Source organism: Chiloscyllium plagiosum, chromosome 6, assembly GCF_004010195.1.
Source record: "Chiloscyllium plagiosum isolate BGI_BamShark_2017 chromosome 6, ASM401019v2, whole genome shotgun sequence".
NCBI lineage: Eukaryota > Metazoa > Chordata > Chondrichthyes > Orectolobiformes > Hemiscylliidae > Chiloscyllium > Chiloscyllium plagiosum.
Genome location: NC_057715.1, coordinates 50754695 through 50772082, shown reverse-complemented (window position 1 = coordinate 50772082; position 17388 = coordinate 50754695). Strand labels below are relative to the sequence as shown.

At 40.5% G+C, this 17388-nt stretch overlaps 1 protein-coding gene across 1 annotated transcript in view; it reads left to right on the top strand.

Moving 5' to 3' along the window:
• cep295 (centrosomal protein 295) overlaps positions 1–17388 on the top strand; it is a 187738-nt gene that overhangs the window by 13566 nt on the left and 156784 nt on the right. The window contains exons 5-8 of the mRNA XM_043691513.1: positions 1707–1800; positions 3804–3917; positions 8815–8955; positions 11579–11762. Coding sequence (XP_043547448.1) covers positions 1707–1800; positions 3804–3917; positions 8815–8955; positions 11579–11762 — 533 coding nt within the window. The remainder of the gene's footprint in view (positions 1–1706; positions 1801–3803; positions 3918–8814; positions 8956–11578; positions 11763–17388) is intronic.

The window sequence follows — 17388 nt, the reverse complement described above, 5'->3', positions numbered from 1 at the left end:
TGTCTGTTTCTCGAAGCTGCGTCATTTAAGTACATTCGAGGCTGAGAGAGACTACATTCCTAATCAGTAAAGATATATATATATGGTCATGGGGTTGAGGTTAGGGATTACTGGACAGTAGAAAATGAAATTGATCAGCTATGATCTCATTTGGCTAGACTTGATGAGGTGAAAGGTTGAGAATGAAGTCTTATGGTCTTACCCCTATGCTGCCTCCTATCCCATATGCTTTAATTTTGTTAACCAACCTTTTTAGAGAGAGAACCTCCATAGAGTCATAGAGATGTACAGTATGGAAACAGACTCTTCGGTCCAACCCGTCCATGCTGACCAGATATCCCAACGCAATCTAGTCCCACCTACCAGTCCCTCCAAACCCTTCCTATTCATATACCCATCCAAATGCCTCTTAAATGTTGCAGTTGTACCAGCCAACACCACTTCCTCTGGCAGATCATTCCATGCATGTACCACCCTTTGTGTGGAAAAAAGTTGCCCTGTAGGTCTCTTTTATATCTTTTCCCCTAAACCTATGCCATCTAGTTCCGGACTCCCTGACCCCAGGGAAAAGACTCTACCTATTTACCCTATCCATGCCCCTCAGAATTTTGTAAACCTCTAAGGTCACCCCCTCAGCATCCGACGCTCCAGGGAAAACAGCCCCAGCCTGTTCAGCCTCTCCCTATAGCTCAATCCTCCAACCCTGGCGACATCCTTGTAAATCTTTTCTGAACCTTTTTCAAGTTTCACAACATCTTTCCGATAGGAAGGAGGCCAGAATTGCACGCAATATTCCAACGGTGGCCTAACCAGTGTCTTGTACAGCTGCAACATGACCTCCCAACTCCTGTACTCAATACTTGCCTCATTCCTGAAGAAGGGCTTATGCCCGAAATGTCGATTCTCCTGTTCCCTGAATGCTGCCTGACCTGCTGCGCTTTTCCAGCAACACATTTTCAGCTCTGATCTCCAGCATCTGCAGACCTCACTTTCTCCTCAATACTCTGACCAATAAAGGAAAGCATACCAAACGCCGCCTTCACTATCCTATCTACCTGCGACTCCACTTTCAAGGAGCTATGAACCTGCACTTCCAAGGTCTTTGTTCAGCAACACTCCCTAGAACCTTACCATTAAGTGTATATGTCCTGCTAAGATTTGCTTTCCCAAAATGCATGAAAAGCTTCTAAAAATTCAAGAATACTGCAAGCACTAACATACTTATTAGCAACATTCTAAATTCCAGCTTTGTTAAATGCTATATTTGCCATTCTCCAGTCCATATGACCCAACAGATCATTACCCAAATGCCAATTTCATCTCTACATTTTATTATCAATTCTAAATTCTGTTACTATGGTGGGAGAGGTGTCAGTTAAGTTTGCTGGAAGGCTGACTTGTAATGCAGAGTATCTCCAGCAGTGTAGGTTGCATTCCTCTACTGGCTGAGGTCACTTTGAAGGTCCCACCTTCTTGATCTTGTTCTTGCTAAGGCATGGTGACCCTCTGTTAAACCGCCATTAGTAACTTCTTTCAGACAGCAGCTCTGTAAGAATTTACCTTTCCCAGTGGTAAATACATTTTTTTAGGTTTAAAAAAATCTTATGACTTAGCAGCAAATTTTAAACATTAAGCATTATTTTGCTGCCATCACATCTTTCTAATTGCATATTTTGCAAGATTTAATATTTTTCCATACCATGCAGGTATATCAAAACACGCAAAAAGGCCCTACTCATTGAGAAGAAAAGAGCATTAAAAATTGCACAACTTCCACCACCTCCACCAAACCCACTTGCTGTAAGTACTTTTTAAAAAAAAATACAATGTCGCCTTGTTTTAGTTTGGATTTGCATTCTTATTTGCTGTTACTTCTCCTGTCCATTGGATGCACAAAATTCAGAGAATTACAATTATCAGAGGAATAAAAACTAATCTAACAGAGGGAGGCAATCTAGAACAAAAGGTTGATTTTAGGATAAGGAGTAGCTGATCAGAGACGAAGACCGATTTACTTCTCTTCAGAGGATCATGAATCTGTGGAATTCACTGCCCTGAGTCCAGTGGATGATGGGACATTGAGTAAATTGAAGGAGCTGTTAGATTGATTTTTAAGTTAGTAATGGGTTGAAGGGTTATGGGGAGCATGCAGGAAAGTTGAGTTTGCGATCTCAGTCAAGATTGTGTCAAATGGTGGTGGCAGCTCGTGCCATTGTCTGCTCCTGCTCCTTGAGTTCTTTTTGAAGAAAGCTCTCTAGGTAATTCCTGTATGCCAGGCCAATTATTTTCCCTTTGCAAAAGCATCTAAGTTTATACAATCTACTTTTTATATTTTGCACCAGTTTTATTTCATGATTTGGTCTTTTTAGTAAATCTTTGATCTTTGAAAGTTTTCCCAATCTTCCAGTTTGTCACTGGCCGTTGCAATGTGGTATGCCTTAATTTCTGTATTTCTACTATCTTCGCTTAGCCAGGGACCTCTGTTCCCTCTCTCTCCCCACCCCGGGCAGCTTAGCCATCTGCAGTGTCATGGGCTTGGCTCTTGTTGCACTTAGTGATTAGAGTCATAAAGATGTATAACATGAGAACAGACCCTTTGCCCAACTCATTAGCCTAAATTAATTTAGTCCTATTTGCCAGCATTTGGCCCATATGTCTCTAAATCATTCCTATTCATATACCCATCCAGATGTCTTTTAAATGTTGTAATTGTATTAATGTCTATTGTGTCCTCTGGTAACTCACTCCTTACATGCTCCTTGCTCTGTGTGGAAAATGTTGCCCTTTAGGACCTTTTAAATGTTTCCCCTCTTACCTTTAAACCTATGTATGCTAGTTTTGAAGTCTGCTGTCATAGGGAAAATATCATGTCTATTTACCCTATCCATGCCCCTCATGACTTTTTTTTAAACCTGTGTAAGTTCACCCCTCAGTCTCTGACGCTCCAGGGAAAATAACCCTATTCAGCCTCTCCCTATAGCTCAAACTCTTCAACCCTGCTAATCTGAAGATGGTCAAATAAACAACCAACTTCTTTAGGTGCTGATGTCAACTTGTCATGCAATAATGTTTTAAGATTTAAGTAATTCTTGACCCTCTTCCTTTTTACCCTCAATGTCACGTGATTATAGTTTTGCACTCTTTCCATTCCACTCAAATTACCCAAAATTCTACCAGTTGCTGAAATGCTTTGATTGTTGCCCCAAAGTTAGGCTGGGCATAGTTTGCTCTCTTTTTTTGTAAAGCAAGACAATAATTTATTCAACTAGGAAACTGAGGAGTTAGTTAATGTTAGAGTTGTTTATTCGTCCTTGGAATTCGCCCAAATGAAATGAGAATGAACTATGAAGTTGCATGGAACGCTGAATCTTGATTTATGCATAACGACAGAGTCAAGTCATAAGTATTTAATTTTTTAAAATGTAAGAGGACTGAGTGGGAGAACTAGAAAGATTTGTGAAAAGGAAGATGACCAACCAAAACTGATAAGTTGTTCAGTTTGAGGATTAAGATTGCACTGTATTTTAAAAATATCTTTTTGGTTTTATTACTGTTGCATTTTGTCCCAAACTTTGGCTTGTTTGAACTGAATCGAAAAAGTATTTGCACTGGAAATATGGATGTTTCTTTGAACTTGGTCAGAAGATTATTTGTTAATGGTATCTAATATTGCTGTTGTTAAAGGTGGTGCAAAGCAAACTTATTTTATGTAAAATTAATTTTTATAATATGCATGTTTCTGAAGAAATCTAATTTCAATGTCATTAATTTTTTTGGAAACAACTTTTTCTTTTAAATGATAGGATCTTGAAGTCCAAAAATATCCAGCAGTGAAGATGTATGACATTGACAGCTTCTCTGAGACACGCTACCATCTACCTGGACCTTTTGTGGACAGAGAAAGTGACACACCACAGGTATTTGAAAACAAATAAATAGCTTATTAATTATGTAGATAAGAGACCAACCCAAGCTGGTGTTTCTTCACTTGAGCATTCTCTCAGCATTCCTCATTTAAATCTATAAATATATCTCTATATCCTCTTCTCTTTGAAATGCTTACTCAGTCTCCTCTTAAAAGTTACTTTATAGAATCTCCCGAACCACTCCATGGTAAGTTATCACTGCAGTTTCTTATTGGAGTTTCTTTTCGATTTCTTCTTTGATTCCTAGATAACAACTAGCTTAGATTTAATAATTTCCTTGTTTTGCTTTACCCATCTTGAAAACATTTCCTGTGTCCATGCTATCAAAATCTTGCCAGAATTTACAATTTGCATTCGGTCAACCCTAAGTTTTCTTGTTGCACAAGAAGAAATATTGCATGCTGCTCCTTTCCAGATGAATGCAACTGCTCTATTTCTGATATCATCCTTTTGAAACTTTTTTGTATCATTTTCAATGTTGTTCTTATTCCTTATTAATACAGTAAACATTTATTAACTGGCATCCTATGGAAGTAAGTGTGTGTCAGTTAATCAAATATTCTGGTTGATCAAGAGGTCTATGTAATCAGTGTAAAAATGCGCACAAAGTAATAGAAGTGTAATGCAGGAGGTATACACATCACTGGTTTATAGCAAAAGTAACTTTAAAATAAATAACTTAAATAAAACCTACCGGCAGAGACCCTTCTCACTCCCACCCTCAATTGACTACTCAGGCTATGCCTAGTGGTATTTACTGTGAGGCTATTAATCCAGAGATTTGGGTATTGTTCCAAGGACCTGGATTCAAAACCTGCAAAAGCAGGTGGTGGAAGTTAGATTCAGTGAAAATCATCTGGTATTAAAAAATTAATGATAACCTCCACCACTTCCTCTGGCAGCTCATTCCATGCACTCACTATCCTCTGCGTGAAAACGTTGCCCCTTGGGTCCCTTCTAAATCTTTTCCCCTCTATCTTAAACCTATATCCTCTAGTTTTGGATTCTGCTATCATGGGGAGAATACTTGGGGTGAATAGACAATCATGATTTTATAAGCTCACCCCTCAGCCTCCAAAACTCTAGGGAAACAGCTGCAGCACACTGTATTGCTCAAACCCTCCAACTCTGGTAATATCCTTTAAATCTCATCTGAACCCTCAAGTTTGACAATATCCTTCCTATAGCAGGGAGACCAGAATTGTACGTAGTATTCCAAAAGTGGCCTAACCAATGTTCTGTGCAGCTGCAACATGACTTCCCAACTCCTATACTGAATGCACTGACCAATGAAGGCAAGAATGCCAAATGCTACCTTCAGTATCCTGTCTACCTGCGACTCTAAATTCAAGGAACCGTGAACCTGCACTTCGAGGTCTCTTTGTTCAGCAACACTCCCCAGGACCTTACCATTAAGTGTATAGGTCCTGCTCTGATTTGCCTTTCCAAAATGTTGTACTTCACATCTATCTAAATTAAACTCCATCTGCCACTCCTTGCCCCATTGGCCCATCTGATCAAGATTCTGTTGTACTCTGAGGTAATCTTCATCATAGAATCCCTTCAGTGTGGAAACAGCCAATTGGCCTTACAAGTCCACACCGACATTACAAAGAGTATCCCACCCAGACCATTTTCTCTTATCCTATTACTCTACATTTCCCCTGACTAAAGCACCTAACCTAAACATCCCTGAACACTATGGGCACTCTAGCATGGCTAATTCACCTAACCTGCACATCTTGGGATTGTGGGAGGAGACCAGAGCTCCCAGAGAATACCCACGCATACAGAGGGAGAATGTGCAAACTTCACACAGACAGTCACCTGAGGCTGGAATTGAGCCCAGATCCCTTCTTTGCTGTTTTTTGTTTTGGTGTTTGGTCTTCTGTGTATTGAGCCACCAAGAATTACTGCTTATTGACCGTGATCTCCAATGCACAACTGTCCTGAACAGCCTAAACTTTATCAATGTGTGAAAAGCCCATGATCAATCTAAGATTACCCAGGTGTTGTGGTTCGATGTTTTTATTTATATTTTGTTTATTTTTTTAAATTGTTTTTCTTTTAAAAACTTTGCCCATATGACTTCCAACTATGTTTTGTTTGTTTCTTGCCTTGTTAATAGCATAAAAGCAACCACAACTATGACTTCATTTTTTTTTTTACTCATTCCTTGCTGAAAGTAAGGATTCAAATGCATTCAAATAAGTTGTATGTAAGCATATAACTTTAATTCCTCACATTGTGTTTTTCATTGAGATGGACCCAATGCTACAATTTTGCATCCATGTCAAACATTGTTCATTTTGCTTCCCTGAATTTTATTCTTAAAATCAACTTTTTTTCCACACATTTGGCTGACTTTTCTTTTCCCTTGAATATAGACAACCCACCTTCCTCCTTTTCCTTTTTATTTCTAAGTAGATGTTGTGTTCTACAATGTCTGTTTGATCTGATTGTCAGTCTATAGCCATACTTTAGTGAACCTTATTCTGAGAAGCTAGATCACGTGTAGTAATACCTGCAGATTGCTTTTCATTTTGGACATTGTTCCCCAGCCATGTTAACTCTTCTTTCAATTGCAGTTTATCTCTACCTTTAGTTCTATCATTTTTTTTTTTCACTCGTGTTTTAGAAAAGTTTATTCTTTGGATATTTGAGGCAAATTTTAGTTTTAATCTTGTTTAGACTTAAGTCACCTTGAAGATCCCTTCGCCCTGGTTATCCCACCCAGTCTCTTTCTCCTCCTCTACATCCCCATCCCAAAAAAAGGCATGAGTTGTAGTTAAGTCAGTAACCATCACTTCTTTATGTAAATCTTTTTCTGCTGGTTGATAGGTCTGACAAAAACAATTGATTTTGTTTTGGACTAGGGACAGTTATCGTTGACAAACCTACGCCTGCTCCTGTTTTCTATATTTCTCTGTCCTTTTGACCCTGCTGCGCTGGTATTACATCATGGCTGATCATCAAACTGAGTAACCTGTTTCTGCTTTTCATATGTCCTTTTGATCCTTTTAGCCCCAAATGATCTATCCTATTCCTTCCTGAAATCCTACAATGTAAAAGTTTATTCTTTGGATATTTGAGGCAAATTTTAGTTTTAATCTTGTTTAGACTTAAGTCACCTTGAAGATCCCTTCGCCCTGGTTATCCCACCCAGTCTCTTTCTCCTCCTCTACATCCCCATCCCAAAAAAAGGCATGAGTTGTAGTTAAGTCAGTAACCATCACTTCTTTATGTAAATCTTTTTCTGCTGGTTGATAGGTCTGACAAAAACAATTGATTTGTTTTGGACTAGGGATAGTTATCATTGACAAACCTATGCCTGCTCCTGTTTTCTATATTTCTCTGTCCTTTTGACCCTGCTGCGCTGGTATTACATCATGGCTGATCATCAAACTGAATAACCTGTTTCTGCTTTTCATATGTCCTTTTGATCCTTTTAGCCCCAAATGATCTATCCAATTCCTTCCTGAAATCGTACAATGTAGTAGCCTTGACTGCTTTTTGTGGTGGTGAATTCCACAAGCTCACCACCCTCTGGAAAAATTTCTCTTCCTCTCAGTCCACGTGATTTACCCTGTTTCCCTAGGCTGTTACCCAGTAGTTCTGAACTTCCCTCATCATTGAGAACATCTTCCTGCATCTGCTCTGACTAGACCTATTAGAAATTATATGAAATCCACTGCATAAATGAACGCAATATTCCTCTGAAATCTAGCAAACCTAATCCTAACTGATTCCATATCTCCTCGATGCCATCCTGAGATCACAGGAATCAGTCAGGTAAGCAATCTCTGCACTCCCTCTGCAGCAATACCATCCTTCCTCAGATAAAGGGACCAAAATTGCAGACTGTATTTCAGGTGTGGCCTTAAGGCCCTCTATCATTGCAGCAAGGCATCCCTACACCTGTCACCAAAAATTCTCTCAATGAAGGCCAACATACCATCAAAGACTTGTTGCTTTCAAACTACTGTGGTTCCTGGATGACTGAGCAGTTTGGAACTGGAAAATAAATTATCGGGGAAACGACTGTGTGACATCCTCTTTCCAACCTGAGAAGCTGCCTGTTCTTGAAGTCAAAACTGTCTAAACCTGAAGAAAACCAATTTATTTTTGTGCAGTGATGGCTGTGAGCTGTGACTTTTGAATTGGTAAATCAGTGACATTTTCCAAGTGAATCACTTTTTTTTTTACAAACCAATGGAAGCATTCAGGAAAAGACATCAGAACATCAAGGGGTCTGGTAGCCAAAAAAGATCACCCCAACATTGGAATTGGGAAGCAGAGATGACTGAACTATTCTTCAGTTTTTCTAAATCTGACAGTAACCTTTTTTTTTGTGTGTACATATGTAAGGGGGACTTGAGGGGGTTACACGTTTTGTTGTTACATGCCAATCATTTATATGTTTACTTGTAGCTTTTGTCTCATTATTAGTAATATATAATAGTTCTTGGCTAGTACAGAAACCTGGTCCATTCTATCTCTTAACCTTGGATTGAAGACCAGGTAAATTGGGTAACTGCTCTTTTAAATAAAAACCTTGACATTTGGTATGACCGTGGGAATAGTTCTTGCTTTACTGCCTTCTACAACTGCCTTGGTTGTAGCAATTCTTAGTCTTCTGTTGAAGCTATTTTATTTGGCAGTAATCAAAACAAACTTTTGAGATTTCTAAGTGTATCTTTCTATCGAACTATAATGGGTGATATTTCTAAGTTTCTGACCCACCTGTTTAATATATACTGTATTAAACAACCTGAATAGGTTAAGTGAAGTAGCTTATTACTAGATATTCTGACGTCTGGTTGGTCTTGGAATATATTTACAAGTTTACTTTGCACTTTTTACTTTTGTTTAAATTCCCTTTCAACAGATTAATGCCCAACAGACTGCACAAGAGGAAACAAAGCGCTTGGAGGATTTGCAACAAGAAGCTGAGATGGAGAGGCTGGAGCAGTTGGAGAAAGCTAGATTGCGAGGCAGCTACGCTCTCCAGTTAGTTCATTTAATACAGGTACTCCAACCACTATCCATGAATTCAGTAAGTGTTCAAAGAATGGATAATACAACCCAGTACTAATCTTTAGACACCTTGTTGAATCAGATTGGAATTGCTATTTCAGCATGGATGGATTGGAACAAAGGGTCTGTTTCCATGCTGTACATCTCTATGACTCTCTATCTAATCTGTGTTTGCTTGATTGAAAGAGGAGAAACAAATGGCAGGAAAGTAGGTGAAAGAGCATAGTAAGGTTTGTTAGTTTGGCCATATATTTTGGCATTTAGCGTTGGTTAATGTGTGATCTGTTATCAGGCTAAAATTCATGATGCGTACAGTTCTGTTTGGGTGTTGATAGTGCCATAATCAGACAAAAACACACATCCATTAGAAATTGTCATTTCACAAGACTCTACAGTTGGAGCGGGTGTTGCGCTTAATTGACCGTTGTGATGGTGTGTGAAGGAGGCTGTTTGGAGGCACATGTGGGGAGCAAGTTGTGTAGTTCTTGGGAGGAAGTTGGGGTGACCACAGTGCAGGTGATCATTGTATAATGGTCTGAGGGAATTTTGTTTGAGTTGACAGGTACGCAGGCTGAGAGTGTTGGTCAAACATTTGAGGGATTGGTATCTGACCCCCTGTCATTGTAGGCTGGGATTTGCTGAGCAGAGTGGATTGAGTAGGTTGCTCAAGGTGGGAGAAGACCTTTTTAAATACAGCTTTGTAGAGGGGGTTGGTGGTGGTGGTGGTGGGCAAGAGTCATGGAGGTTGGTTGAGATGTCTGGAGGAATCTTGAGGGTGGCAGTATAGTGGCATGCAAGTTGTTAGAGCAGCAGATTGATGGGGGTTTGATTTGAGGGGAAACTGAGGGTGATAGGTGTGTGGAAGGAAACACAGGAGGGTGGCTGGCTCAAGGTGAGTGAAGCAAGGGTCGGTTTTATTTTTACTGGGGCAGAGGTCATGAGAGTGCCAATTTGGTGAGGGCACTACAAGCAAGCGAAGAAGTCAATTGGGCAGAGGTTAGTAGGTGATGATGAGAATAATAGAAATATGTTTCAGCAAAGTTCGCAATGGCCAAGTTGGCTCATTGAATAATAAGGGGTAGGGTCAGGTGCTGTGTCTCTAAGTGGCGTGTGTGGAAGATCTTGCCTGGTGCAAGTTAAATGACTCTCAAACATCTGTAGAGACCCACTGGCATATTCATTTTGTCCAACACCTGTTTCATCAAGATGTACTGAAGTCTCCGTTAAATAGCTTTTAGATTTGCAGTCAGCACACTTTTTTTGTTTTGGTGTAGCCTGTTGAGATTTACAATCTGAGAGTTGTCCACCTCTTGTGAAATTGATATATATATTCTGTACTAGCCACCCTGTCTGCTTATCAGATCTATACAATCAAAAATATAGTCCCACTTTCTCACAATATGCCCATGCCATGAATGTTATGACACTTCAACTGCTTGTCCAAGTACTCTATTTTAGAAAGATTGTGGCTTCCTGTCTCCACTACAACACCACTGTTAATGAAAAGGTTTTTCCTCCAATCCCCTCTAAATCTCTTCCACTTTAAAACTGAAATTATGCTCCCTTGTTTTTGACCTCTCAACTAAGGGGAACAGCTGTTTTCCATGCCCCTCATAATCTTGCATCACTCTTCTAGGATCATCCTCTACCTTCTCCACTCCAAATAAAACCAAGCTTATCCAGCCTCTCTCTCTTCTTGGCTGAAATACTCCATTTCAGTGAACGTCCTCTGCATCCCCTCCAGTTCAGTGTTCCTGCTATGGCCTAGCCAAAGTCTTGTACAGCTCAAACGTGACCTCCCTGCTCTTACATCAGTGCCACATTTGTTGTTACTTGCTGTATAGTCTATTTCTGTCAAGAACTATATTTCACAACTTTTACATTTTGTTTTTTTTTAAAAGTGAGATCTCCAATTTGTAACCTCCCTTCCTCCATTGGCTTATCATTTGAATTTGTTGGAGTGAAACTTGACAAACGACCAAGTAACTGGGTACAAATAATGATGATGATGATTACTGTACTCTGGGAGAGCCAATCTTGAGCACTAAAGCAGTACTCTCAAAAGCCGCAAATGTTCATCCTTTACACACTCCTTAAGCCAGATTCAAATACTGTTTAACCCAGTTCTATTCTTGACTGTTTAACATTGCATGTCAAACTGATGTCCTGCAAGAGCCATGTAAACTAATACAGGACATGTAACAGACATTGTTCTTTAGCCATTGACCTCTTGCACCTTAATGATTGTACAGTTTGGACTACCTCTTGGTCCCTTCAAACATTTCCCACATATTTCTGGCCTTGCGCTGTTGAGGTTTTGTTTATTCCAATCCTTCTGTCTCTTTATATCTGCTGTTCTTTGGCTGTGCTTGCATTTTATTCTAGTTCAAAAAAATACATCTTGTGGAAATGATTTAATCCTTTCCAGTTCTTTTCACAAATGAAAACAAATAGTATGTTGATTTGTAGAAAAAAGCAACTGCATAGTTTGAGAAAGATTTCCCTCAATAGAAACCGTGAGATCCCTGTGCTATAAGTGAATTTCTGGTGTCAGTTTTCTTTGTACTATATAAGCCTTTGATACATGTTAAATATTTTATTACCTTCACCTCCAGGACAAAGAGAAACTGGTGAAGGAACTTGGAGAAATGCAACAAGCTGATCTGGCACGTCGAAGGCAGACTGTACCCCGGATGCCACCCCAATTGTTTGAGCCACCATATAGACTTGTGCAAGTAAAAGAGGATCGGCAGAGGGAGATGGAATTTGCTTTTGAGGATATGTATGCTGGTGATCAAAGTAAGACCAAGATTATAATGTATATTCTTTTGGTTAAAAACTTCTTTAATGTGGGAAATTTTCAGAAACACTCTTTGCTGGAATCTGACTTACAAGATGTTGTGTAATATAGTTGTGTAAAGACTACTTGTGTGGATGTTGAAATATTTCTCATAGCCCCATGTTTACAGCCAGATGGAGACCATTGGGCCCTTGGAGGTCAACAAAGATTGACTATGCTAATCCCATTTTCTAGCTCTTGGCTCAAAGTCTTTGGGTGTTATGACAATATAAACTAATATCTAAATATTGCCTAAACTTAAAAGTTTCTGACTCAACTACCTCTTTTTTTTTTTTCTCCATGATCTCCTGTCTTCACCCTCTCACTGGAAAAATGCCTTCTCAACTCTCTCTTCTTTGTATTCTACCTCTTAGCTTAAATCTATAGCCTTGGGCATTAACTCCTCAACTAATGCAAAAAAAAATCCTCAACCATCATCATCTTTCTCTATCAGGTACAATCTCAATCATCATTGCTCTAAGGAAAACAATATCACCTATCCAATATTTAATCATTCTTTAGGTCAATATTCCCACTATTTTTCCCCTTCTGTTCAGAGCTCAGTGTGCAGCAGCAACCTATTGAACAAAAGTGTAATGTTGCAAATGGTGTCTGTGCACTGATAGTCATTGACCCTCTGTCTGGCACAGCTTATTGGGGAAAATAAAATGAAGAATGGTGGAGATCTGAAATAAAAACAAATTGCTGAAGGGGTCCCTTAACCACTACGCTCTTCAGGCACCAATGGATATGCTTGCTAAAGTCACTCTGATCTTCAGTAATTTCCAGGGTCTGACCATAGTGTATCCCTTGCTTTGTTAGCCCTCTGCAGTTGCATTACCTCATGTTTTTCAGAGTGGAATTTCATTTGCCACAGCTCTGCCCATCTGACCAGTCTGTTGCTATCTTCCTTGCAGCTTTATGGCTATCCTCTTCACTATTTACCACCCTACTGATTTTCATGTCATTCATGAGGATCTTGATTTTGGCCTCTAACAATTCAGACTTAAAATATAATGTGGACCACAAACGTCAAAGGCCCGGACATTGGATCCTGCAGAACTCTAACTTTCAGTCACAAAAACATTGTTCTATCATCACACTCTACGTTTTGTTTCTTATAACCAATTTTGGATCCAATGTGCCACTTTGCCTTGGATCCCATGGTCTCCTTATTTTCTTGACCAGTCTGCCACAACAGACGTTATCAAAATTATTGCCAAGTCCATGTGGGTCGTATCAAATTCGCTCCTCATCAACACTGCTGGTTACCTCAGCAAATATCAAGACTTGTCCAATCACGACCTTTCCTTAATAAATCTATAGATTGTGTCCCTTAATTCTTTCTGATAACTCCTCCACCACCAAGGTTAGACTGTGACTGGTGTGTAATTTCCTGGTATTATGACTGACCCCACTGGGGACAGGGTGCTAATTCTCAAGCCCCACAATTCCTGGGATTGCCATGAGTGGATGAGTCAAATCAAAGCATGCAGAGTCCTCCGTAGATTAGATGTTTGTTTTGCTTCCAACGGTTTTTTTTGTCTTCCAGTCATCTTCTCCAGGTTCTTTCACTTCTTCTTAGGAGGTATAGGGTGATTGGTGCACTAATTTATGAAGTATTTTGTTACTGGTTAAAGGCAACAGCTTACAGCACCTGGTGGGAGAAAAAAGCTAACTTTTTTCAGACTTTAGTTATATTTACAGCAGAGATGGAATCTGTTTCTGCAGTAGTCTGGAGGTTTCGCTCTCTCCATCATAAACACTCCAGCTGATCATCTGTCCAGGAGTCAGAGTTGTCAGCAGGCTGATGATTTCAGGCATCCAAAACTGGTTTCCATTGTACAAATGAATGAGCGATCCTTTGCTGAAAGAATCTCATTCTGCACATGTACCCCATGTTGTCTTTTCTCTCTTGTTCCCAGCTGCCTACTCCAATAGTTCATTTTGAGAGCAGCAATTTCTTCAACTATTCTTGGTATTAAATCAAGTTTTCCCATTTCAATCCAAAATCAAAATCAGTGTTTTTAAAAGAATGCAGTCAGTAGTTTGGTCTAACCTTTTTTTTAATTTTTAAAAAAGGGATAATATCAGTCTTCTGGCATCTCTTTTTGAGGCTAGAAAAGATATGGCTGCCATGCACACAGTATCCTCTCTTGAGTTTCCCTTGACTGTGTGGAATGTAGCCCATCCTGATTAAGGACTTATGCCCAAAATGTTGACTCTCATGGTCCTCAGATGCTGTCTAACCTACTGCGCTTTTCCAGCGCCACACCTTTTCAATATTGATCTCCAGTGTCTGCAGTTTCTTCTTGTAGCTTATCCAGACCTGTGGCTGTACCCACTTTTAAACTTCTATTCTCTCATTTTCTTGTTAATTTCTTAATGTTTCACACACTTCCATCCTGATATCAATATATGCATTGCCCTTTGCCATTATGAAGATTGATGTGAAGTATTCATTGGCATATTCCTCAATCTCTTTCAGGTCCATGTGCAGTTAGTGGACCCTACTCTTACCCCTAGTAAGTCTCTTGCTCTTAATATACTTCAAAATAAATCCTTGTGGGCTTTCCTTTTTATTTTGTTCATGCATTCTTGGCTTTCGTAATTTCCTTTTCAGCTTCCCATTCTCTTATATTCTACTAGGGACTCTGCCGTATTGAACGCCCATTATCGACCATTATCCTTTTTTTCCAAATTCTAACCAACTTGTCTGTTGAGAACCAGGGTTCTCTGGTCTGTGTCTCAACCTTTGTTTTACGGGAAGATACTTTGCCTTGTGCTGTTGCTATTTTCCACTTGAATGACTTCCTTTGCTCTAACATAATTTTATCTGCAAGAAGCAGCTTCAAGTACACATGGGTTAAATTGTATCTTAGCAAATTGTCATTGTCCCAGTTCAAAACTTTAATTTGTAGTTCCTCCATATTCTGTTTCGTAATGAATCTAAATTATGGTGGCTATCTCAAATGTTCTCTCACTGTTTGCTCCCCCATACCTTGTACACCCAAACTATCTCAGTTAATATTTGAGTAGTTAAAATACACTACTATTACTGCCTTTTTATTCTTGCACTTCTTTGAAATTTGACTGCACATCTTATCCTTTATCTCTCCCTGACGGTGTTTTGTGTTTTTGTGGAACCTTGTACACACTTAACTGCATGTTTGCCCCTTTTGTCTTTTTTGCTTCTACCCATTTGGCCTCATTCAATGATCCTTCCAAGATATCATCCCTCTTCACTGCCATAGATAATTTATGGTGTCATAGAGTTGCACAGCATGGAAACAAACCCTCTGGTTCAACTTGTCAATGCTGACCAGATATTATAAATAAATCCTTTTAATATTATAGAATCCCGATAGAGCCTGTTCTGACACTTCGGCCCAAAAGATCCACACCTTCCCTCCGAAGAGCATCCTGCCCAAACCCATTTGCTACATTTACCCCTGAATAATGCACCTAACCAACACATCCCTGAACACTATATGGGCAATTTAACGCAGACAGTTTAGCATGGCTAATTCATCTAACCTGCACATATATGGACTTTGCTAAATCCTAATCCCATTTGCCCCATATCCATCTAAATGCTTCCTGGTCATATACCCAGCCAAAAGCCCTTTAATTTTACCAGCTTCTGCCACTTCCTCACAGCTAATTCCATTCACTCATTACCATCTACATGAAAAGGTTGCCCCTTGGGTCCCTTTTTGTTTTTAAAAAATCTTACACCCTCTCGCTTTAAACTTCTATCGTCTAGCGTCATAGAGATGTACAGCATGGAAACAGACTGCTTAGTCCAACGTGTCCATGCTGCCCAGATATCCCAACCCAATTTAGTCCCACCTGCCAGCATCTGGCCAATATTCCTCCAAACCCATCCAGATGCCTCTTAAATGTTGAATTGTACTCACCTCCACTACTTCCTCTGGCAGCCATTCCACACATACACCACCCTCTGACTGAAAATGTTGCCGCTTGGTTCTCTTGTCTTTCTCCTCTCGTCCTAAACCTATGCCCTCTAGTTCTAGACTCTCCCACGCCAAGGGGACAGACCTTGTCTATTTACCCTATCCATGCCCCTCATGATTTTATAAACCTCTAAGGTCACCCCCTCAGCCTCTGATGCTCCAAGGAAAACAGTCCCAGCCTATTCAACCTCTCCCTATAGCTCAAATCCTCCAAGCATGCAAATCCTTTCTGAATCCTTTCAAATTTCACAACATCCTTCCGATTGGAAGGAGACCAGAATTGCACGCAATATATTCCAATAGTGGCCTAACCAATGTCCTGTCCAGCCACAACATGACCTCCCAACTTCTGCACTCCATACTCTGACCAATAAAGGAAAGCATACCAAACACCACCTTCACTATCCTATCTACCTGCAACTCCACTTTCAAGGAGCTATGAACCTGCACTCCAAGGTCTCTTTGTTCAGCAACACTTCTGAGGACTTTAGCATTAAGTCTATAAGTCGTGCTAAGATTTGCTTTCCATCTCTTAAGCTCACATCCAAATCATTTATATAAACGATGAAAAGTAGTGGACCCAGCAGTGATCCTTGTGGCACTCCACTGGTCACAGGCCTCCAGTCTGAAAAACAACCACCGACACCCTCCTTCGACTGACCGAACTGGTCCTCACCCTGAACAACTTTTCTTTCCAATCTTCTGTATCCAAATGGCTAGTTCTCCCTGTATTCCGAGGTCTAACCTGGCTAACCAGTCTCCCATCGGAAACCTTGTCGAATGCCTTACTGAAGTCCATGTAGATCACGTCTACTGCTCTGCCCTCATCAATCCTCTTTGTTACTACTTCAAAAAACTCCAATCAAGTTTGTGAGACATGATTTCCCACGCACAAGCCATGTTTACTATCCCTAATTAGTCCGTCTTTCCAAATACGCATACATCCTGTCCCTCCAACAACATCCTGTCCCTCCTGCCCCACCGCATTGTCTCAGCCTGCTCCTGCCCCACCGAACTCTTCTCTGCATATCTCGACACGGTCCTGTCCCCCTTAGTCCAAGAACTCCCCACCTACGTTCGGGACACCACCCATGCCCTCCACATCCTCCATGATTTTTCGCTTCCCCGGTCCCCAACGCGTTATCTTCACCATGGACACCCAGTCTCTGTACACTTCCATCCCCCATCAAGAAGGATTCAAAGCCCTCCGCTGCTTCCTTTCCTGCCGTACCAACCAGTACCGTTCCACTGACACCCTCCTTCGACTGACTGAACTGGTCCTCACTCTGAACAACTTCTCTTTCCAATCCTTCCACTTCCTCCAGACCAAAGGAGTAGCCATGGGCACCTGCATGGGCCCCAGCTATGCCTGCCTCTTCGTAAGATATGTGGAACAGTCCATCTTCCACAGCTAGTCTGGCACCATCCTTTTTCCTCCGCTACATCGATGACTCTATTGGCGCTGCCTCGTGCTCCCACGAGGAGGTTGAACAGTTCATCCACTTTACCAACACCTTCCACCCCGACCTCAAATTTACCTGGACCGTCTCAGACTCCTCCCTCCCCTTCCTAGACCTCTCCATTTCTATCTCCGGGCGACCGAACAACA